Here is a 24820-nt window from a genome sequence, read left to right on the forward strand (position 1 = left end):
CGTAAAGTGCTCTACTTACCGCACTAGTGCGGTAAAGTAGCACCATAATTACTTATAATATATAAGTACCTACTGTAATTGTACATTCCGTTACAAGTGCGAAAAGTAGGAAATGTGGGATTTAAATTCAATTTATCGCCACTCGTTGCGATTTACCTTTTAGAACGTGTATTGTACAACGTTTTAAAGTACCTAATGGTCCCTTAAATTTTCGCACGTATTGTGCTATTATTACCGCACTAGGGCGGTAAATAGCCCATTTATGTACTGTAAAAATAGATTCCTTTACGATTGTCGCTTGTCGATGTCATGTCACGGTAGAGTAAGCATATCGCGCCCACGACGCGCTCTTTCCACTCCCACACTGCAACGCCGTTGCTACGCAACGCACCAAACAAAACAAAACAATAATCCGGTCACAATTTGTTTTTAATTCCTATTCAACTGCCAGTACCGTTAACGCAAATTTTAACTTAACAACGTCATTTTAGCAGAGTTATGTCAATATTAAAATTTCTACACCGTTAACCCTTCCATAAAACTGAATGTTAATTCCGTCGTCAAGTGTTAATTAATTCGTTTAAATTATGACGAGAGCTCCTTGGCTGGTATATATTGTGTTTATAATTCGTTTAGGGCGTGTAATGTTGTTAGAATTGCCAGGGTCTTGTAAGGTGGGTGAATATTATGAGACGGGAACGATGACATGTCAGTCGTGCCCTGTTAACGCTTCGATGGTGACTTCTAGTGATGGTAAGTACTGAATTTAAAATTGTGCTTCCATCATAAACATTATAATTATAACAGTAATCTTATCTTATGCTTCAGATATTTTACAATGAAACTAAGTAATAGTACCTACATTACGATACAAGTCCGAAAATAGGAAAATTACAAGTTTCGCAACACGTGGCGATAAATTAAAATCCGACCGAAGGGAGTGTTTTAAATGGACACGGATTGCGAATTACCTTTTCTTACGTGTATTGTACAACGCTTTACAGTACAGATAGTCCTATAAATTTTTGACATAGGCACTGAAAATAAATTACCTACCTGACGAAAATGACTACGAAATGCAGATTATTAATTAGTTCCAACACTTGCGAAAAGAAGCTTTATGAAAGAGGTCTATCAATGGATAACAAAATTTAGAAGTTTAGTTTACTAAGCATTAATCATAAGTTACAGTCGCATCACAATTTCTTGTCACCAACAATCTAGTTAAATGACCTTTAATTTCCAGAGGGCTGGCAGCTACTTCGGCCAGAGACTAAGTCTGGCCATCCAACGAGGTAACGCTGCCAGTCTGCTGCGCCCATAACACATGACAGCGACCTAGGGAGCATTTCTTATTTATAAGTCTATTTATATGATTATTTGAAGTTTTATATTCCATGTAGTTTAGTTTTATTATTGTTTAGTTTGTATATTTTGTCCCAATAAACTCTCAATTCAAATTTCCAGGTTTTTCATGTTCATGTGAAGAGTCCAGCATTCCGCTGAACCCTGGGCGTTGCAAACCATGTGGCGCCACAGCTCTGGTGTCTACAGACGGTGCAACCTGCGTGCCAAGAAGGTGCCAAACAAGTGCCGGGCGGACGGTGTGTCGACGATGTCCAGTGGATTATGTGTCGGGTTAGATACTGCTACCTTATTACTGGACTTTTTTATGTGTAGATAGGTAGTGGGCGTAGTGGCCGACTTAAGTGACCAAGTATATGAATGGCAACGAAGCGATGTTGCGATATATTTCACCAATTCGTTACCTATAGGCATACCTCGCAATCGAGCAAAACCGTAGCAGTTACACATTAAGGTTGACGCATATATACGTATTTACTAAGTCAAATACAAAAACTATGTTTTAAATTAATTATTTAAGATCTGTTTGCGTGTGATTACGCTAAATAAGGTATTTACATCCTTGTGCTATACACACATCATTACGTTATAAGTAGGTAGGATTTATTTTGTATTTCAAATTAAGAGTAAACAAATTGAGATCAAATAAACAAAAATTTAAAGAAGTAATTTAATAATTTACTTTCCTGAAACACAAATTTAACTTTAAAATTTGAAAAATAGTGACTATGTTATCATGAGTCATGATGATGATTCATGACATATGAACGCTAACCTTTACATTCAACTGTCATTTATTGCTACGGTTTTGCTAGCTCGATTGCGAGGTATGCCTATAGGTATATGAAATCTATGGCTTTGTACTCTGAGTTACCCTACTTACAGTCTATAACATGTCGTGCATTTGTCCAGAAGAGAAGGATTCTCTCCTTGTCTCAGCAGGCTTCTCGAAATAACCTCGGTGCGTCGAGGATTAATGCCCATTTTGTTACCTAACCTTTCGCGCTCCAGGATGGTGTTGGGAGCTGTTTCATAGACCAACATGTTGTTGTTGATCTGACGTACTTACCATACCTGTATTCGTATTGTTGAGATTCTTGAGGGTTATTACCCTTACCTTGTTTGCAGCAGTTCTGCTGCCCATCATGGCGAATACCTCCCTACCTAAAACTTAGGGCAGGTTCACCCGTACCATTGTGGGAACCTGTCCAAAACCACTAAACAGACACCGCAATCCACTACCAATACAGCTCTTACTGAATCTGAAACAAAGAGCAAACGGCCGCCCGTATCTCTAGCGAGGACCGTTTGACTCAAATCAATTACTCAATTACAATTACAAAAAAAAAACGTACCACTTACTATTTTCATGTAGTGACCCAGAACTTCGACGGCTCTCCGATGAAGGAGGTGGTTTGCGTGAAGTGCGCGCGGGGCTTCAAGGCCGTCAACAACGCGTGCGTGCGGTGCGCAGCATGCGTGTGCGCAAAGAATGAGGTCAGTGAGTGTTTCAACAGATCATTTGTCGGTCACTAACGGCGCGATTCGGGAAATGAATTATACATTCACTAGATATGAAATAGTAACGATATGTGACATTCCACGGCAAAAGGTACCCTATGGGGGTTGGCGTTTACGCTATTATTAACGCCGCTTCAATATTCAGCCAGGGCAAAGGTACCTTTTGTCGTGGAACGTCACATATCTTTACTATTTCATATCTAGTGAATGTCTAATTCATTTCCCGAATCGCGCCGTGAGTTTGTAAACTAATTTTAACCCGTACCATAACTCACTGACAGTGTCAAAGTTTGACACTGTATTGATCGTCAAAACTTTACTGACGCTAACGTCTACTTTATTTTCTATACATCTCGCTCGCATATTAGTGTTAGTGCACATAAAGTAAGTTACGTTCTCGACAGCCTGTCAGTGCCAAAGTGATGATAGCCACACTAGCGTCCTAAATAACAATAAGGTAAAAGTACGCTTCACCGAACGCTCTGAATCCGTCCGTATCACCGAATTTCTTCTATTTTAGGCTATAAGTCGATTACTTACAGCTGATATTTACTTGCGTATTTTTTTTTCACGAGTTAAATACCTGTCTTTTCCATTAGGCCTCAGAGTCGGCCAATTTGTGCCGCAGTTGGGACGTGGCAATTGATCGAAACAGGTCGTCGCTGCCGATTGCCACTTTGTATGGGCAACCTTAAAGAAATCGTTAAGAAGTTGCGTATATTTCTTAAGGCCATAAAACCTTTTAAATTTATTTCTGTGTTTCAAAGTATGGTTTTACAGTGTGATTACCTAATTAGTTTGTGTATTTTAGTAAATTTAATTAATTTAGTGCAGTCATATTATCAGAAATTAAGCTTAATGTGAGTTCGGTGATGAGTACACCGACAATTTGATTGGAAGGTATTATCGAACAGCGTCCGGAATCAGGAAAAACGTATGTTTTTGAAATTATTTTTCTAGTGGTTGATTACGAACTATTTAGATTAACTACCTAATTTCACAAATAAATTAATGTATTTGTAATTTTATGAGCAATTGCCGAACAACAATAACCTATATAGATTATTATAAAACTGCGTTTGAAATGTTCATGTTTTACGACTTTTTGGCATCAAAATAAGGTTTTTGGCAAGACTATTATCAAACAATAATTTTAGATATTTTACGCCAGTATTAGCGAGAACTTTATACATGTACGGTTTAGTAATGGATTCAAGTATTAAATTAATTGATAGATTTGTAGTTATACCATATTGATTACGATTTAAATACTATTTTCAAAATCTGTTCGCGAAATAGGTTCCACATATTTTCCATGTTTCGTTCACCGAACGGCTGTTCGGTGAATGGTACCCATGGTCTCTGCTACCGAACTCACGTTTGCGTTGACCATGTTTCTATTCGACGTTCATTAGAATATCATCCTTATTATTATAACGACTAGGTCTATATTTATATGTTTATTTTTTGTGACCATTATTTCAATGCCAGCCCTTCTCAAACTTTAGACATACTTATTGGACGCCTGATAATAGTCTCGGAATGTGGACAAAAAAACTCAAGCTGATAATAAAAATAATAAAGCAATAATATTTTATACAGGATGGTCCAAACCTAGACGTCCAATATTTTTTTTAGATTCGTCTCGTCGTCGTCGTCATCTCGTCGTCGTGGGGCGATTTAAACTTGACTTTTTAAACTTCAAACTTTTGTTATTTAACCTTCCCTAGAAAATGGACGAGACAAAATGCATAAAACAGCCAAATTTTTTTATACATATACGTACATGTTTGATAATTGTTGCATACCTAGCTATACCTACCTATTTGGGATGACTTATTTTTCAAAAGTATTTTTCAATAAAAAAGACACGTCAAGATCGCTTACCACCTTTCTAATGCTAAAAAACAAAGTATAGTAGGGATTTAATATTGAACTACTAAAGTTTGGGCACCACTCAACACCTTATTTTCATACAATTATTTCCTAGTTCGGTAATGCGGCCTCCCTATTCGGTATAATGTGCAAATCACGTTTCTTAGTTCGGTAATTGGTACATTCAAGGAAACTGGAAGAAATTATTTTAAAAATATTTTTAATATACATCCAATCATTTCAGTAATTTATAGTTATGTTTAAATGAGGACAAATTTATCTAAGTTTCAATTTTAGTATTGAACATATTCGTATGCAAATACCAGAACTAATTAAAAAAAGAAACTTAAGTCTAGGTCTTAAGCATTCGGTGAAGCGTACTTTTACCTTATCGATTTAACTCCTACCACTCCCCGATTGAGCGAAAATTAATGGTACCTAAAAGATACAACGCCATTGAGGTCAGAAGCAAAACTCATTTATTTCCAAACTACCTTCAGCTGTCATTACAATTCAATCCTGCAAGTACCCATCTAAATACATAACATACCTTTCCACCATAATCAACTAGTCTAAATCAACACATTATTCATTACAAAATAGTTACAGTTACAATCAATAATCATTGGGAATTCCTATGATGTCGGGCCATAACTCTGGTGGTGAAATCTCAATAGGAGGATCTTCTTCAGCTGAAGACTGAGACCCAAATTCAAGCTGTTGTTGGTCACAAGTAGGAGCTTCCATCGGCTGTCTCAGTGCACGAGCTATAATTTGATCAGCGTGGCGACGATGCAGCTCTCCATCTTCCGTTCTTACCACATAAGTACTGGGTCCCTCTATGGTCTCAACCTCGCCCTTTGCCCACTTAGTTCCTGGCGTGTACATTCGCACGAGCACCGGTTGATGCAGACGGAAGGCGCGTGCGCACGGCCGCTGCGCTGCCTGTTCCAGCTGTTGTTCGGCACGGCTCGGCGTGCTCTCTGGGTGTAAACTGGATATGGCTGTTCTGTACTTGCGTCCGTTAAGCATTTCCGCCGGTGTTTTATTAGTAGAGCTGTTAGGAACGGTGCGCAAAGCGTATAAAGCTTTTGCCAGTTTTTCACTCCAAGCCATGTTTGTAGCTGCCATTTTCTTCAATTTGTTTTTAAATGTCTGCACAGCCCTTTCTATCTGCCCATTTGAAGCTGGGTGGTAGGGCGGAGTGAATATGTGTCTGATATGGTTCCTCCTCAAAAAGAAATTGAAGTCTTCAGACGTAAATGTCCTGCCGTTATCCGACACCAAGAGGTCCGGCAAGCCTTGTGAGGCGAAAATGCGTCTCAAAATAGTAATTATGGAATCTGCGCTCATAGATGGAACAATTTCTGCCTCTATCCACTTGCTGTAAGAATCGATTAATAGCAAGAAAGTTTTCCCCTGGAATGGACCAGCAAAGTCGATGTGGACTCGACTCCAAGGTTTGTCAGGCATGACCCATATTTGCGGATCTTTAGGTGGGTTGTTCCTCACAGACTGGCAATCCTCGCACTCAGCCACGACCTTTTCGATTTCCTTGTCCATGCCGGCCCACCAAAGGTACCCTCTAGCGTATGCTTTTGTCTGTACAATCCCAGCATGTGGAGCATGTAGCAATTTAAGTACCTTTTGGTGAAGCGAAGAAAGGTATGATGACTCTGTAACACCACAATAAACAATCTTTATTGTGTGAAAGAGCATCTCTGCGGATCCAATATGGTTGCATTTCAGGATCTGTATTGGAGCGCGGCCACCCATGGAGTACGTTAAACAACACCTTCTGTAGCATCTGATCTTTCTTAGTTTCTTCAGCAATAGCTTTTACATCCAGGTTCCATCCCAGTGGTTGCTCTTCTAGCAAAAGTACCTCGCCCAGACAGTCTATATTTGGGTTCACCGAACACGTTTCTGGTTCTGTCCACCTGCTTAAAGCGTCCGCATTTCCAATCAATTTGCCTGGTCGATATTTGATAGAATAACTGTATCCGTTAAGTTTTAGCGACCACCGTAACATTCTAGGTGATATTTGGACGTAGTTACGCGAAAACGTTCCAACCCACAGCGACCCCATTTTGAGATAAACGCAATTTTGTGTTTTAGCGGTACACTTTTTCCCTGTAATTATTTCAGGCAAATACTATTGGTTTTACTGTGGAATGCCAAACTGGTTATTGAATGATATGCATATTTTTTGTAAATACATAATACAAGGGGCATATAAATAGGTAAAACGAGTTTGAAACGTTTTTGCTAAATTTAATTTTGTATGAAACTTGTTAAATAGCAATTATGCATAAACGTTCCAAAACGAATTTAAGTGTATGTAATGAATTTAAATTGACCTAAAGCATATTACATTGTTTTCTTCTTTTTGGTTATTTAAGTTTGATTGGTTAAGTTTTGGAGGAGGAAACAGTCGAGTACGAAACCTCGATTTTTGAGATTTTTACGCAGGATGTTTCGCCTGTCCTCTAGGCTCTGAGCAGCCCTACGGACATCCGCCTCGTTTTCCCCCAGGAGGGCTAGGTCGTCTGCATACCCAATAATTCGGTGGCTACCGTTCAACTCTACTCCGCCACCAGAGGCTATAACTTTCTTGGTGACATATTCGAGCACCAAGTTGAAAAGTATGGGAGAGAGCGCATCCCCTTGCTTGAGACCCGTACCGACATCAAACTGGTCTGTTAGGCCGACTCCCGTTTTCACCGTCATTTTGCTCGTTGAGGAAGGAAGGCAGTGAAGGTTGGCCTACGAATTAGTCGGGAGAAAACTGAGTACCTTCATATGAAGCGATACAGAAATAACTCTATTCGTAGGAAAGATCTCACTATAGGACAAACCTCTTACAAAGGTGTAGAGAAATTTAAATATCTTGGGTGTATCGTCACAGACAGCAATCGGAGGGAAGAGGAGATCCAAACCCGAATTCAGAACGCGCTCCGGTGCACAGCTGCTCTTCACAAAGTGTTGGTGTCCAGGCTAATGACCAGAAAGACGAAACTCCGTATATACAAGACTATAATCAGACCGATCTTGATGTACGGATGCGAAGCCTGGACCCTAACACAAAGAGAGGAATACGCACTGCTGGTGGCTGAACGGAGGATCTACCAGAAGATACTTGGACCCACTCGCAGAGAAGATGGCTCATGGAGGATACCTACGCAGGAACCAGGAAATCGAAGATCTAGTGGCCGAGCCCAATATAGTCGGAGAAACGAAAGTCTCAAGACTCCGATGGCTCGGGTACGTGGTCCATATGGGTGAAGATCGAGCGGTTTGGAGAGCGTACTCGGGCCGTCCGGAGGGTCGACGACCGGTTGGGCGTCCTAGGTATCGCTGGAGCGATGAGGTCGTGAAAGATCTGAACGAGCTCGGTGCCGTCGATTGGACAGAAACGGCGCTTGACAGAGAAGCATGGCGTTCCTTAGTGTCAGAGGCCAAGATCCACTTCGGGTCACTGCGCCACGGCAGTAAGTAAGAAAGTAAGTAAGTAAGTATGTTTCGCCTGTGCTGCAGTTGTACTTATCGCACTAATTTTAAGGGCGGAGTCAAGTTTCTAAATAAGTACACAGACAGAAAAGTGATGGGCAATCGTCGACATTTAATGTCGATAGTGATGTAAGAAGCGCTGGTGGCCTAGCGGTGAGAGCATGCGACTTGCAATCTGGAGGTCGCGGGTTCAAACCCCGGCTCGTACCAATGAGTTTTTCGGAACTTATGTACGAAATATCATTTGATATTTACCAGTCTCTTTTCGGTGAAGGAAAACATCGTGAGGAAACCGGACTAATCCCAATAAGGCCTAGTTTACTTATCCTCTGGGTTAGAAGGTCAGATGGCAGTCGCTTCCGTAAAAACTAGTTCCTACGTCAAATCATGGGATTAGTTGTCAAGTGGACCCCAGGTTCTCATGAGCCGTGGCGAAATGCCGGGATAACGCGAGGAAGAAGAATCTAGTGATGTAAGAAGTTATCGATAAACCGCCTTGTGTGAAAATATCTAGATCATCCTGAGAGACAAGGGGTTTTGGGTTGAGAGGGAACACATTTTTGAAGTTATGTACCTATAAAATCTATTTTGAACTTTTTGATTCTAATATTTCAAAATTGAAATTGATATGAAATTTATTTTATTGCATGGTCATGGGTTTACAAAATTCTTTAGGTACAAGATTGGCGATTCGAAATCTCGCACGAAATATCCGAATAGAGATTGGGTATAATATTTTAATTTTTTGTTTTTTTTTGAGGTTGGGTGTTTCGAGATCTCGAGAGTCACACTTTCGAGATCGAGATTAATATCTCGACGAGATCGAATTTGACAAAGTAACTAAAAATGAGTTATTTTAATCAAAAATCTCTAAGAATTCCATATTCATAAATATGTCGGCGGCACATCGGCATATTTTTTTTTTCAGATTCCTGCTACTCTTTAAAAAAAAAAATTGTAATTATAAAAAAATGTAAAATACGTTATTTAGTCTTTTCTACTTTAGTCACTTTTTTTGTTCGAAAGGGCATTTTTTGTTCTAAAAATAGATTCCTTGTCCTTAATTTATCCGAAAATAATATATTACATGCCCTAATAGGTATAGTTTTAGAGAAATGCAGCTCCAAGTGAAGCGCGGCAGTGTTGAACTCCCCCCCCCACTAATTGAGAGGTGGCTCTCGATGTCTCCCCGGTCTGTATCTGCTCAAGACCAGCTAAGAATCAACTGTGCCAAGTTTCAGCGCATAGTCACAAAGTGCAAGGTCCCCTTACAACGGTGTGCGCTAACAAACCAGCTACATGACATTTAATGACAGGTAGGTCCGCGGCGGCGTTTCGTTTCACATGTGCGTTTCGGTGGTGCTGTCATTTTACGGGAGCAAAGAGTAATAATGTTGCCACCTTTATTGTAAATAGTCCATTGATTGTTTTGACTAAATACATAAACTTAAATATACCATAGTTATTTATTTTGGTAAAAAAATTTTTTTTCGCTCGAACATATTTAATAGCAAAAATGGATCAAGTAGATGTGGATCGTTTATAGCAAAAAATTAGAAAATAATATATTATAATAAAATGTTCCAATTTATTTAGAACAGTCTTCGCAGCTTAAAAAAACAGTATGGATTAATCTGAAAGGTTTCAAATTACATGGAACATTTTTGCAGAAATAAAAAATGTATAAAGATTTTGCAAAAACGTTCCAACCTACATGGATCATTTAAGAAACAACTAAATGTGCGTTTTATGAATTTAGTATAATGTTCCAAGACAAGTGGAACATTATAACGATATGTTATTCTATTAAGAGTTTTTAACAATATGTTTCAGTATGCATGTAATGTTTTTACTTTATTTTGAGTACACGTCCTTGGTATAATGGTGGGTTGGAACATTTGGGTCAAACTTTATTGATGAAACTAACCTAAAAATACTAGCATCTTTGTGTGCACATGATGTAATATGTCAAAAATAGTACCCTGGTTATGGTAACTCATTTTCGAGTGACTTGTGGGTTGGAACGTTTTCGCGTAACTACGTCCATTTGGTCAGGAATTGGTTTCTCCGGGTTGAACAGACCAACTAAGGGTTTATGGTCGGTGATGATGCAAAATTTCCGTCCGGCCAGAAATTGATGATACTTAGTTAGCCCGAACATTATCGCGAGCGCTTCTTTGTCGATCTGCCCGTAGCGTCTCTCGTGTGGTTGGAGTGTCCGCGACGCCATCATCACCGGCCGTTCGGATCCATCTTCCATAATGTGAACTAACACGGCTCCCAAACCATAATCTGACGAGTCACAGACCAGTAACAAATCTTTATTTAGGTCATATCCGACTAACGTACAATCCGACAACAAAAGATTCTTAGCTTTATTAAACGCAGCTTGTTCCTTATCACCCCAAGTCCACGGTGATTTCGCTTCCAGCAACCGGTACAATGGTTCAAGTAATGTAGCTTTGTCGGGTAAGAATTTCTCGTAGTACGTGTATAGTCCCAAAAATGCTCTTAATGTCTCTTTGTTTGTGGGCGCTGGTTTACCCTGAATCTCTTCTACTTTCTCCGGAGTTGGATGGAGCCCTTCGGCGTCCAGCATATGGCCCAAAAAGGTAATACCCCGTGAAGCAAAGACGCATTTATTAACGTTTAGTCGAAAACCCAGATCTTGAAGTTTTTTCAGTACTGCATTCAACCTCTGGTTATGCTCTTCCATATTTCTCCCTGTGATGGCTACATCGTCCAAAAGACAAGCGGCTCCTTCCATGTCTGCCAGGGTGGTAGACATGAGCCTTTGGAAGATACCAGGCGCAGCGCTCACCCCGTAAGCCAAACGATTCACCTTCATTAGTCCGATGGGTGTATTTAGTGTTAGCAGGGTTGCGGTATCATCGTCAACCTTGAGCTGAGTGTACGCCTGCTTCAAGTCCAGTTTGCTAAATATACTTCCCCCGCTAAGCTTCACGAATGCCTCTGTCAATGTAGGGAGCGGGTATGTGTCAACATCTATTGATGCGTTAACCGTAGAACGATAGTCTCCACAGATACGCAAAGATCCGTTATCTTTCTTAACAATTCTTAAGGGAGTAGCCCACTTTGAATATTTGACTGGTGTTAATACGCCATCCTTAATCATTTGACGCAGCTCATCCTCCACTTGTTGTTTTAGAGGGAATGGTACAGGGCGCGCTTTCATGAATCGTGGCGCGGTCCCGGGTCGCACATGCAGTGACACTGGTGGTCCCGTGTACTCTCCTAAACCCTCCATAAACAAATCTGGATACTTATTCTTCCATTCAGCTACTTCCTCTTCTGACCAGCCCACGCCATCCACTTGCAGTCCCAACTTCTTAAACCAGTTCCTACCGACCAAGCTCGGTCCGCGGCCGGCGACCACCAACAGTTCACACTGAGCTTCTTTATCGCCTAAAACCACTCGTACGTGTAGCAACCCTAAGACTCTTAAAGGGGCACGGCTCCACGTAACTAGTTTCACATCTGTGGTATTTAATGGGGGTGGGTTGAACCACAACTTTTTAAATGTCTCCTCAGATATTATAGATCTTGAAGCTCCGGAATCTATTTCCATTAATAATTTGGCACCATTAATCTGCACATTTGCTGTAATCGGTTCACAGTAATCTTCGGCGCAGACATAGATCCCATTCATCATGTCTTCCTGGTCCGAGTTGGAGTCACATGAACACTTGTCTTCGGTCACATGGACCTTACCTTGTTTCTTATTACAGGCCGAAGCAATATGTCCATGTCGCTTGCAATAATAACACTGAGCCTTACTGAAGGGGCACCGCTCATTCGGTTTATGAACCCGGGCACAATGTTTGCAATTCACTGATTGTATTTTATCAATTTCCATCTGGTCACTTTCGTTATGTGGAGTTTGCTTAGATGTACTAGCACGCGCTTCAGGATACAAGTCTGGGAACGTCACCTGGTAGTTAAGACAATACTGAACGGCCCCCGTATACGTGAGGTCCTTGGTCTTCAACAATTCGCGGCGCAGGCGCTCGTCACGCACCCCAAATACTAGTCTATCTCTCAACTGTCGCTTAAGATCGGCAAAGTTACATTTAGCACCGAGCAAACTTATCGCGCCGATAAACTCTTGCACGCTCTCTTGTTGTAGTTGTACGCGTTTATGAAACTTTCCCGCTTGTAAAATTTCATTTACTTCCGGCTCAAAAAACTGGTCCAAAACACGGATAATGTCCTCAAATGCAACATTAGTTGGCCTCAGCGGGACCAGAAGTGATGCAATGAGTGAATAAGTGTCTTTGCCACACTGGGACAGAAACAACGAGCGCGCCCGAGTCGGGTCCAGCGCCACGCCCGCCACGTCCAATGCACATAGTAATTGGTCCTTATAATCACACCACTTGTCCGTTTTTGGGTTAAATTGTCCAAGAAGCACCACATTAGAAAGATTACTGTTCATTTTGCGCACAAATTACATTAATTTACCGTAGTCGCCAATAAAAGATACAACGCCATTGAGGTCAGAAGCAAAACTCATTTATTTCCAAACTACCTTCAGCTGTCATTACAATTCAATCCTGCAAGTACCCATCTAAATACATAACAGTACCTATTCGGAGAAATCATATTTGACTACTCCCACTCCCCGATATATTCAGCAAAAATAATGATTTTCGGAGAAATCATCGGTTTTGTGTTCCTATACCAAAGAGAGAGATTGTTAATTTCTTCTTCCCTATTGATCATTTATTTGACTATTGCTAACGTTGTCGCTTTTTGCTAGATGGCTGTAAGAGATGTCTGCGTTCCGAAGAGCTTCGTCAGCGCGCGCCCGAAGTACGAAGGTGTGCTGCACCCCTTAGCTGTACTGGACATTATCAAACACGAGTATCTGTGCATTGTGAGTATCCACTCATTTGCTTAAATTCATGGCATTCTATAAGCTACCTACCGGCCTATATTTATATCAGTTTCATCATATGGGGCATTATCTATGAAAAGGGACTTGTCGATGGCGCTTACGACGCACAGTGTGGCGCGGCATTGTATTTATATCGGAGCATCGTTGATAATGACGTAAGCGCCATCGACAATAAGGTCCCTTTTCATAGATAACGTCACATATTATTGACTGTGTCTAATATCGAGTAGGTACACATTACCTACATAATATGAATTGGCCAACGAGACCAATCTAAAGTACGCAACTACTTACCCATTTATGTAGTAAAATGAGATAGTAGTAAAGCTTGCTCCCTCTAACGCATAACGGTGTCCCTTAGATTGGCCTATGTTTTTCTAGAATGTGTATTCGGCATAATATGTGGCAATACCTCCAAATATAACTTTTCTAGCTACTTTTTTTATTTACCGTATTGAGGGGCGCTGTACTTTTTACATTGTTTTCCGAGTGTTTTCGGAGGTTATTGTGGGAATTGAATCCTTAAGGCCCCCCCACATCTGGCGTCTTTCGCGCGTCGGCGTCTACAATTCTATGGCCGCTGCTCGACGCAACGTCGACGCAGCGTCGACGCAACTGCGCAGCGACGTCATTTTCCATAGCGCTGACCAGACGCCGACAGACGCCGACGCTCGAAAGACGCTAGATGTGGGGGGGGGGGGGGCCTTAAAGGGCGAAGGATAAAATGAAAGAATAGATTTTAATGTAATACGAGTAAGAGGTCATAGAAAGAAAAGAGTTCTAAATTTGGAATAAATACCGTTGATATTATTAAAATAGATGCAAAGGAGCCCATCACGCTCGCCGTTTACTAGCTATATAAGTACATACTATAAATTCCATACTAGCATCGTTTTGACAGTTCGAAAAAAGAAACTGATTTAGCTAGTAGGTATAGTCAAATCCCCTATTGGGTGATTTCAGATGTGTTACCAGGCATGTCGGTGACAGCAAAATTATTCCCACTCGTACAGAAGTTATGTTGTATTTTTGGAATAAAACTTTATTTAGATCCACGCGTCCCTGATTCTATTGTTACCCTCTCATAAAACCTAGAATACGGGGATTTAGGAGAGGGAAAATGATTGGTCATCTTATACGACATGACGCTTTTATAAATAACATACTCGTAGAAGAATGCTTCGGATTCCCTGGACGGCACAGCCGCACCAACGTTTCGATATTGAAGGAAATTAAGCTAGACACACAACAGCGCCTCTCTACAATATGTCTTCACCGGATACTTCAGTACTTCGGCCACATAGCACGTCGGAGTACTGATAATCTGGAAAAACTCATAATAACCGGCAAGGTTGATGGTAGGCGACCAAGAGGACCCAGTCCCACGCGATGGTCAGAGCAGGTCTCCAAAGAACTGCAGATGCCGATGTCACAGGCTCTCCATCAAGCTGAAGACTGCAATAAATGGAGAAGCCTATTGCAACGTTTCCGTCGAAGCCACGATCCTCAGCAGTGAGGGAACGACTTAAGGAGGAGGAGGACTCGTAATAGAAGGAAAGATTGAAGGCAAGAGAGGAAGAGGAAGGCCGAGAATAAGCTACATAACACAAATAAAAGAAAAGGTAGCTGTAAGGTCGTATAAGGAAGTCAAGGAGGCGGCCCTGGATAGAGTCAAATCTCTCCATTTAGCCAGCTACACCGACAAGAGTCTAACTCTTAAATTTACGACGATATGTATGTAGATTGAAGGCTCTCAGGTACACGTAACTGTCGTAAGTTGGTTTGCGGGTAGAGTTAGACCAACATAAGTCTGCAACGATTTTGATAGCACACGCAGTGTAAGTTATGTTTTAAAAATAAACGTTTATGAAATCCTGACGTATAAAATAACACTTGCACTACGTATGCTATCAAAATCGTTGCAGACTTATGTTGGTCTAACTATAGTATAGTCAGGCGTGGCTCACTCTGCGATTTCGTCGCTTTGCTACAGGTAGCTAAAAGTAAATCCGTTCCATCCCAATTTTGGGGAAAGCCATAAGCCGCGCGTGGCGCTGTCGCCACCTAGCGGCCATATCTGTGCTGATCGTAACAGACGCGTTTTGTTAGAGAGTCTTCTGTACGTAGTACTATTATTTATTCTGTGGTATAGTTGTTATTGTTACAGGTCAAGTTACACTAGGAACAGTCACAGTTGAGTCGACACAACATGTTTTGTGAACTGAGTAGGTAGTTATTTTCGTATGTCAGGTGATTCATCACCAAAGGCGCAGGTGGCGGGTATGGGACGGTAACTTTGGATGTAACTAGATTTGGAGGGAGTTATGTTATTGCAATCTGCCGTATTCGAACTTCAAGATATTCACAAGAGACGACACGTACTAGATGCATTCTAGATACTTTATTAGTTTAGATATCAACTAGGTCTCTTTTGCAGCGCAATTCGGGCAACTAATGTCACTTTTACTTACGTTAGATGGAGTAAGATATCTATTAGATGTGAATTGGATCTCTAAGTCATATCCTGTGGAAATCGTCAAGAGTATCTTCAGACTCGCGCAAATGTCAAATTAAAATTTGACAGGTTAGATCTTAAAAAGTATCTTGGACACAACACCGTACAAACGTCTCCATACTTGAAGAACTTAAGGTGAAAGAGAGGCTCTCAGCTACGGTCAGAGCGCGTATCCTCAGATACTTCGGACATGTGACGCGACGTGGAGAGCAGGCCATGGAGAGACTTGTTGTCCAGGGACGGGTCAATGACTCAGGTCAAGAGGACGTTCCCCAATGCGTTGGACGGATCAGATAAAAGCCCTTACCAACACCCCACTTAACACATGTGCCAGAGAAGCATCTGCCAGGGAGAACTGGCGTAGAATCGTTCGTCGTTCAACGTGACCACGACTGCTCTGTCAAGAGTAATTCGACGGAGAAGAAGAGAGATCTTAAACATAACGTTATCGTATCTTGGTGATGTCTAAAAGATATCTAATAGATGTCTATTTCAAAATCCGAATCGGGCCCAATGTCTTAGAGACCCTCCACACTAGCGTATATAGAGCGTTACGGTTAGGGCATGCTCCCGGGAACTCCCAGACTTTTCCTGGTTCGGTCTCGGGAAATTTAAAACCTTTCCCGATTACCGATTTTGCATGCCGTAATTAGCCCCCATTCCCACGGGCGCTTTTACAACGCGGCCGCGTTAAAAAAGCGTTTGAATGACACAAATGGATACATGTGTATTTATTCACACGACATCGGTGGCGCTTTTTATCAGGCGTTTTTGGATTTTCGACTTTAATTAAGCCTTGGTTGTTAAATCGAATTTAGAGTGCGGACAGATTCAAGCGCTTTTTTAACGCGTGTTGAAAAAGCTCTTCAGCGAATGGGGGCTTAAGGGGCCCACTGATTAACAGTCCGCCGGACGGTATCGGCCTGTCAGTTGTTCGGAACTGTCAAAATTTTGTTCTAACTGATAGGCCGAAACCGTCCGGCGGACTGTTAATCAGTGGGCCCCTTTAGGGTCTAGTAAAAAGCGCCGCTGGTGGCCTCTAGCGGTAAGATCGTGCGAGTTCTTATCCGTTCGCACAACTGGCGCGACATCGTGTTATTGTATTGGTGCCAGTGTATATCTGATATACATATGTACAATCCACACGGATTATTTTTTGTATTGGTTGCATCATTTTCTACGTTATTGAGTATACACTAATTCGACTAGCAACGAAGTAATCCTTATATATAATTATGAGTATAGGGAATTATAGTTTGACAAAGGACTGTCTCATTTCAATCGTAGACAGAGAGAGTTATACTATCTTTGTCTAACACTAGTACTAGTACCCAAAATGAGTATAATTTTCCTGGTTCTTACTGACTGACAAATTGGTTTGACCAACCAAACTTCGTTGCTATTGCGGCATCGTTGCCCGCTTGAAAGTGTGCGGGCACAACGCTAGTGCGTGGAGTTTCTTAGTGAGAGTAATTATTTTATGAAGGGTGTGTGTACAGTCGCCATCAGATATATCGGAGCAGCCAAGGTGCTCACAAATATCTGAACGCCTCTATTGTCAAAGCGTTAGAAGCGTGCGTGTTCAGATTTTGTGAACACCTTGGCCGCTCCGATATATCTGATGGCGACTGTACTACCTATGTGGCTAGAAATTCATTTAGCTTATCAATCAGCTGCGACAGAGTTACGGTTAATTTATTGAGTATTAATTATTTTAAAGACAGTAACACCTTTATGACATCTGTCACAAAATGAAATGAAACTACGTACTTATTGAAATGTACTTGCATTTTACGAATAGGTGAGAGGAATGAAACGTATTATCTTAAGTAGCTAACACACTATCGCACCGCACCAAGGTCATTGAGGGACGCACCCATAAGTAAGAGGAAGAAAGCGATATCTCTTTCTCACTTATGGGTGCGTCCCTCAATGACCTTGGTGCGGTGCGATAGTGTTAGCTACTTTATATGTGTTTGGGGGCCCTTATGGATACACTTCAACCCCTTTTGGGATCATTTATGCAAAGTGTCCCTGTGAAGCGAGAGTGTGTAAATAAATAAGGAGCTGAAAATGTAATCTTACCTAACTATAGACATTATTTATGTGTGTTATGTATACAGGGTGGAAAGATAAGCCGGGCCCTGGGGGTAACCTATCTTAAATCCTTAAGCTGGCTCATTTTACTTAAAGGAGATATTCCTTTATTTTTAAATAGAAACAAAACTGCATTCAAAGTATTTCTCTTTTTCTCTTCAATTTGGCTTGTCTACAAAAATCTTAAGTACTAAATATTAGATGTTATGGATATTTTGTACGACAGACGAGTGTAAGACCTAATGTTTCTTGGAGAAATGTTATCATTAACATTAACTGTATCGACTAGTATAATAAAATTGCGAGTTTTTATTTTTTTGAATTTTTAGTCGGTTCGAGTCCCGGGCGAGGCAAGCGAGTTTTAGAAAATGTTTGAATGCAGTTTTGTTTCTTTTTAAAAATAAAGGAATGTCTCCTTTAAGTAAAATGAGCCAGCTTAAGGATTTAAGGTAGTTTCCCTCCAGGGCCCGACTTATCTTTCCACCCTGTATACTTAATGTTGTGTTGTGTGTGTCTCAGCTCCGTCAAGCTAGATTAGGTGGTAGATGTAGGGCTGAAAGATCATTGGTACCAATTATATGTTTCGTTTTACACAGATACACGACTACATAGCATGCCGCAAGCTAGCCAGCGAGTGTGTGAACAACTTCTATTCGAGTGAGGCCGCTGGCCCGTGTCGGCTGTGGCTACAGCGAGGCTTAGTGGCACATAAAGGTACGTTCAAAACATTTGAATTGACCCATTGACCTAGCCCTCGATCTTGATTAATTAGAACTGGAAAGAATGAGGAGCGTTCTAATCCTTAAGAGCCAACAAAGCCGAGGGACGTACGAAAATAAAATCCAAGAACTGATTATTCACGGGTAGGGTCGGTTTTTTGGATATAATGACTGTACTAACAGGAGTGGTCAGTTCTCCATACAAACGTACTCGACTGTTTCCGCCGTGGGTTTTGATGCTAGAGCATTGATTTTTTCAACACAGATTAATATTGTCAATATCTGTGTCGGACCGTTTTGCTTTTTTTGATATGTTTGTTTTTTAAGGCGCCAGAGCCCTTCAAAAATGGCCAAAATGGCCTAATTGACTATGCCGCAATGAGAGGCGTAGTATTCAAAACTGATATCAATTAGCCAAAAAAGCAAAACGGTCCGACACAGATAATTTCATAATCATGTAGAAATCTAACTTTGGTTAGGATTGGTTAAGTTTTGGAGGAGGAAACAGTCGAGTACGAAACCTCGATTTTTGAGATTTTTACGCGGGATTTTTCGCCTTGTCCTTATCGCACTAGTTTTAGGAGCCGCTTCCGTTAGCGAGACGGTTATATTTACCTAAAATATTTAAAACTCAGCTCCTGTTTCGTCTTAACGCTGTTTGTTGCAGGTCTTCCTCCTCTACTAATTGAGTCAGCTAATGACAAGGAGCCCGGGATAGAACTGCCGCGGGGCAAAGTACGTACAGTCACAGATTATATACAGTCACAGACTAGTGTACAGTCAGCTTAAGGGCTCACTACGGCCCGGTTCGAGCTTTAATATACGTCACTTAGTTTAGGGTAAAAGATCCAATCCACAAAAATCTGTTAGTAAAATTTGAACTTTCTGTCAAACGGAAAAGTCATTCATTTAAATGTAAAATTTTAGAGGATGGATCTTTTACGCTAAACTACGTCCACTTAATAGATATAGAAACGATATGGATTATTTGATGTGTCCGTGGTAAAAGTGACGTTTTTGTTTGAAGAAATTTACCACGTTCCATATCGTTTCTAGATCTATTAAATGACGTATCTTAAAGTTCGAATCGGGCAGTAGACAGCGCACGAACTCGAATGCGAGTTTAGTTACATTACGGACGATTGAGGTTACATCTAATTTAGCAGATATAAAGGGGCGGAACTGCCAAAATTTTGTTCTAACTGACGGGCCGATACCATCAGACGGACTCTTAATCAATGGGCCCCTTTATGAAACTCGCATGCGACTTCTCGCACCGTCTAACGCTACGTCTTACGTAGGCGAACAACGCGCGAACGCGGCGCGGCGCGGCGCGGCGAAATCAATCCTTTGATGCCCATAGAAGTGTCCTACGTAAGCGATCTCGTTGCGAACGCGGTGCGGCGCGATTTGCACGCGAATGTCAGGCGCCGCGCCGCGTTCGCGCGTTGTTCGCCTACGTAAGACGTAGCGTAAGTCTAAATGAGCCCATAGAACGTAGGCATAATATCTCAACATCTTATGAAACATCTTTCGCAGGGATATGGTTTTCTGACAAACAAAATTCATGATAAAATGTTATCTGTTTTAGGAGTCATTGAAACTAGCTCTCACTATACACACATCTACCGGAGGGCTGAAAATACTGCAGTATGCTAAGGATGTCATTTCACCTTGTTTTTCGGCAATAGAAATAAACATAGGCAAGGATTTTTCGTAAGTTTAATTTGTAACCATTTTTTTAGTCTGAAACTTCGCATATTAAATAATGTAAATAAGTAAAAGTTTATTTTTAGTTTAAGTCCCTACCTATAAGTTGTCATACGAATAAATGTACTTTTTAGTTTTATTATGTTAGATAAAAAAATATTGGAACTTTGAGAGAACTAGTTTATATTTTTAATGTTTTCTTATTTTTCTTTATTTCAAAACTATTCGCCTAGTACAGGGGTCTCCAAACTTTTTTGGGGGGAGTATCTGGGTGCTGCTGTTAGGGCTGTAGCCCTGAAGCCTGGCTCCCGCGGGCTTTTGAACGCGTCGCGGGCCGTACTTGGCCCGCGGGCCGGGGTTTGGAGAGCCCTGGCGTAGTGGGTACCCATAGTATAAGCTTTGCTCATTTTGATCTGTGTAAGATTGTCGCCAAATATTTATTAATTACAACTTTTTTACAGACGAGACTGTGTTTACAATATGACGGATCTACCTCTGACGGACGGGGACACTCTAGCGCTACACTTACAAAGGGGCGATGATTTCATCCCATTACCAGTAGCGCTGCGGAAACCAAGCGGCACTCTTGTTCAGGTATCAAATACCTGGTATTTTATGTACGTGGGTGTGCACCTGTATTCTTCTTCTTCTTCCTCGCGTTATCCCGGCATTTCGCCACGGCTCATGAGAGCCTGGGGTGCGCTCGCTTGTCAACTAATCCCATGATTTGACGTAGGCAACTAGTTTTTAAGAAAGCGACTGCCATCTGACCTTCCAACCCAGAGGGTAAACTAGGCCTTATTGGGACTAGTCCGGTTTCCTCACGATGTTTTCCTTCACCGAAAAGCGACTGGTAAATATCAAATGATATTTCGTACATAAGTTCCGAAAAACTCATTGGTACGATCCGGGGTTTGAACCCGCGACCTCCAGATTGCAAGTCACACGCTCTCACCGCTAGGCCACCAGCGCTTCGGTGTGCACCTGTATTATGTGTAATTAAAACGGTTCACTTGACTGTAGGTACAAAGTTTTCATTATATCGTGTGTATTTATTATCCAGCATATACTATAGACTACCATCCATAGACTCCTCATTAGGAATCACACGAAGCCGCGGCCATTTTTCGTTCGTTTTTAAAATAAGAGCGTTATTAAATATATTAAGAACGGGTCACTCACGTAATATTTTAAGTCGAAAATCGCTCGACATGTTTCACTCCGTACCGAGTGTCATCAGGAGCTCGCGTCATACGTGAGTGACCCGTTCTTAATATATTTAATATGTCTGTGTTTCACGGAAGTTTTGTTATGAGAGCGTTACTTCGATTCTATGGCAGCGGCTTGGTTCGTGTGTCTTAAATGCGTAAGCGAAGTGAGCGCACACGTTCCCATACAACATTTAAGAGTAAATAGTACCTACGTGAGCACCAATAGAGTATTCTCTTACAAGTCAAATCAATTTCTTTTTAGAACTGTCAAAACGATTTGCTAATATGGAAATTATATGAAATATAACACAATGACGTCACCGTCAAGTCACCTAGGTAATTTTTATATTTCTGTCCTATTTATTAAATATAACTTGTGTTTAAATAACTGCTATCTATGTTCTTCTAATAATTATCTGGTGCTTTATTTCATGCATGGTTTGAAATAATTTATTTTACAGTCATATAGCCTATTTTTCCACTACTTTCCAATGTAAGAATAAGAATAAGAATGGTTTATTGCCACATACATGAAAATAACATAGAGTTAGAATTATGTGTACGTACATGCGTGTATGTGTCTCATAATATAAGTAGGTAAGTAATCAATGTCCCGTACACATTATCAAAATTAAGCCTAACATCGTAAAATGTTCTGTACAGAAAGTACTTTGTCAAAGTTTATAAGCGATATATAATAATTTTACGTACGTGATTAAATTTCGTTTTCAGCGAGCGACATGGCCCTCGAGCAAGTTTCGCCGGTATTTTGTCGTACACAACTCTCTCTCTCCGACTAATTCTACCTACATGATCTACCTGAGGACACTTCTTATACATTTACGGTAAACTATTCAGACCATATATACATCTCTTAGTAATTGTAATACGTTAGATTGAATTGTTAGTTTTATTTTATAAAATTGTTGATGTTATTATTTTTGCTTTTATGTAAATTCAATGTTGACGTGTAAAAGTGCCCTTGTGGCCTATTTGCTGAATAAATGTTGATGTTTTGATGTTTTGATGTTTTGATACATATTTCTTAATATAAGGGGTTATTTATTACGTATATCCTCTAAGAACAAATTAAATTACTTACTATGAAAATATTTTAAAATTTATGAAAAAGGAAAAAAGACCAAGGCCTCCCAAGTGCTCAGGAGTTTTACGTATAATCTTTTTTATCTACCTACATTTTTCTGTCCGTCTCAGCTAAAAAAGTTCCAAAAAGTAAAGTCCCAAAAAGGTTAAATGCCTTCTTTTTAAATTACCCCACAGAAATATGAATACATATAAGAATAACCCATGTGGAACTGTTGAGTTATTTTTACCTACATTAGATGACCATATTTTACGAGTAGTAGGTACTTATTATGAAATGTTACTTTAAATGTCAGTTACGTGAGTAAAATGTAAGCAATATTTTTTTTAAACATAATTACCTACTCTTTTTAACAATCTTAGATGGCAGCAATTTCGAAAAACGTTATGTTTATAGATTTATCGTAGCACTCAGTTATGTTTATCCTACGGCGGAATTTTATTAGATCGATATGACATTGCTTATTTTAACGATAGAACACTAATATTTAGGTAGGTATACAAACAAAAGGCTGGAGTTTTTGCAACATCATGCATAAATGTAATTTCACCCCTCATCTATCTTCACCCACATACGTCTAAAGCGTAATAATAATATATTCTCGTTCAAGATTGATATACGACCGAACGTAATTAAATCACGCTTAATGAACTTCAGAAGTATTGGCTGTAGGTATCAGTGCAGCATTACTTATTATTATTAGGTACTTTTGATAGTTCTAATTGTTCGCTATTAAAACCTTATTTTATTGATTTTCTACATTTTAAAAATGATATACATCAAGAAGATGTCTTTTCGTATTCGATTTGTACCATGAACACATATTTTATATAAAATAAAGAACCAGCTAGAAATAATATATGCGTTTAATTCAACATATATAATACATAATCCAATTCACTAATGATAACAAAGTATATAGGTACTGGTAGGTATACTGGCTCAATGAATTTAGAAACACATGTAAGGCATGTCAACTACTACATTTATTTCATACCTATCTCAAAGATATTTCCTTTGTTCTAAAAACGACCTTTGTATTAAACTACAACATGTCAGTTTCTCGGTCTCCGAAATGATTTAGAGTATTGTCCGTGTCTTTGTCGATATAATAATACCGGGTGTGGCCTGTAATATGAGCAAAAAATTAAACCGTAAGCTGTACTCCTCATACTGACCAACATTTGTTCAGCGGCTTCTAAAAATAACTTGTGGTTTGAATTTTAATACACTTTAAAGTTTATTCTAAGACGCAATGTATTGCAAATTTTGTTATGTTTAAGGCGTGACAAGCAACGTCAGTCACAATGATAATGGCGTGGCGATGGCGTCCATTGAAGATAATATTTATTTTGTATGAAAAATAGGGAGTCTAAATACCTACTTCATATTTTTTTAAATTTGTTGAACAAAAGTGTCACCGTTCCAGGAGTACCATCTATGTTTTAAATATTTGCTCGTGTTTCAGGCCACACCCGGTATACGAGTATGTTATGTCACAAGAATGTGGGATGACAATTTGTCCAATTTGGTTGGATCACAGTCATTCTGGCAGCTTTTGTACGAGTACTAGTTACAATCGGCAACATAAGTTATGCTAACGGAGTATAAAAAACCGCCCAAGTGCGAGTCGGACTCGTGCACGAAGGGTTCCGTACCATTACACAAAAAACGGCAAAAAATCACGTTTGTTATATGGGAGCCCCACATAAATATTTATTTTATTAAGTGGGGCAATACCTATTCAATATATATAATATTTATTGTTATAGCGGCAACACAAATACATCATCTGTGAAAATGTCAAATGTCTATCACGGTCCATGAGATACAGGCTGGTGACAGACAGACAGACGGGCAGTGGAGTCTTAGTAATAGGGTCCGGTTTTTACCCTTTGGGTACGGAACCCTAAAAATTGGGTAAACACTAAAAAGTACGGAACCCTAGGAACGCGAGTCCGACTCGCACTTGACCGGTTTTTTAATAGATTATTTTTTACTTAGACCGACCTAACTATTACTATAATAATTATCTAACGACACAATTGTATTTTCAGCATGCAGAGAAGCAAGTCACTCAGCACGCATCTGACGATCGAAGCACAGTACGCCACGAAGCAGGCGTATAGTCGCTCTGTCACAACTACCCTGAGGGTCGAGCATGAGATGCCCAGCGCTGGCGTACTTAAAGGACTTGAGGTACGTGAATAGCGTGTGTCACATGTAACACATGAAGATCGAAACACAGTACGCCACGAAGCAGACGTATAGCCG

At 40.3% G+C, this 24820-nt stretch overlaps 1 protein-coding gene across 1 annotated transcript; it reads left to right on the top strand.

The window, feature by feature from the left end:
* The first annotated feature begins 411 nt into the window (after window positions 1–411).
* Window positions 412–24757, top strand: LOC134672248 (uncharacterized). The gene is made up of 10 exons (XM_063530146.1): window positions 412–753; window positions 1468–1638; window positions 2741–2862; window positions 13052–13168; window positions 18398–18515; window positions 19188–19255; window positions 20112–20236; window positions 20692–20824; window positions 22174–22286; window positions 24604–24757. The coding sequence occupies exons 1-10, from the start codon at window positions 588–590 to the stop codon at window positions 24755–24757; spliced, it is 1287 nt and encodes a 428-aa protein (XP_063386216.1). The 5' UTR covers window positions 412–587.
* Window positions 24758–24820: the final 63 nt, after the last annotated feature.

This window comes from Cydia fagiglandana, chromosome 16 (assembly GCF_963556715.1).
Source record: "Cydia fagiglandana chromosome 16, ilCydFagi1.1, whole genome shotgun sequence".
Lineage (NCBI taxonomy): Eukaryota > Metazoa > Arthropoda > Insecta > Lepidoptera > Tortricidae > Cydia > Cydia fagiglandana.

Excerpts from the sequence above, each read along its gene's own strand:
- LOC134672248 (XM_063530146.1), top strand. The coding sequence starts at position 588 with ATGACGAGAGCTCCTTGGCTGGTATATATTGTGTTTATAATTCGTTTA. Across the intron at positions 2,863-13,051 it reads GCGTGTGCGCAAAGAATGAG|ATGGCTGTAAGAGATGTCTG; the intron begins GTCAGTGAGTGT and ends GCTTTTTGCTAG. Across the intron at positions 20,825-22,173 it reads CAAGCGGCACTCTTGTTCAG|CGAGCGACATGGCCCTCGAG; the intron begins GTATCAAATACC and ends TTTCGTTTTCAG.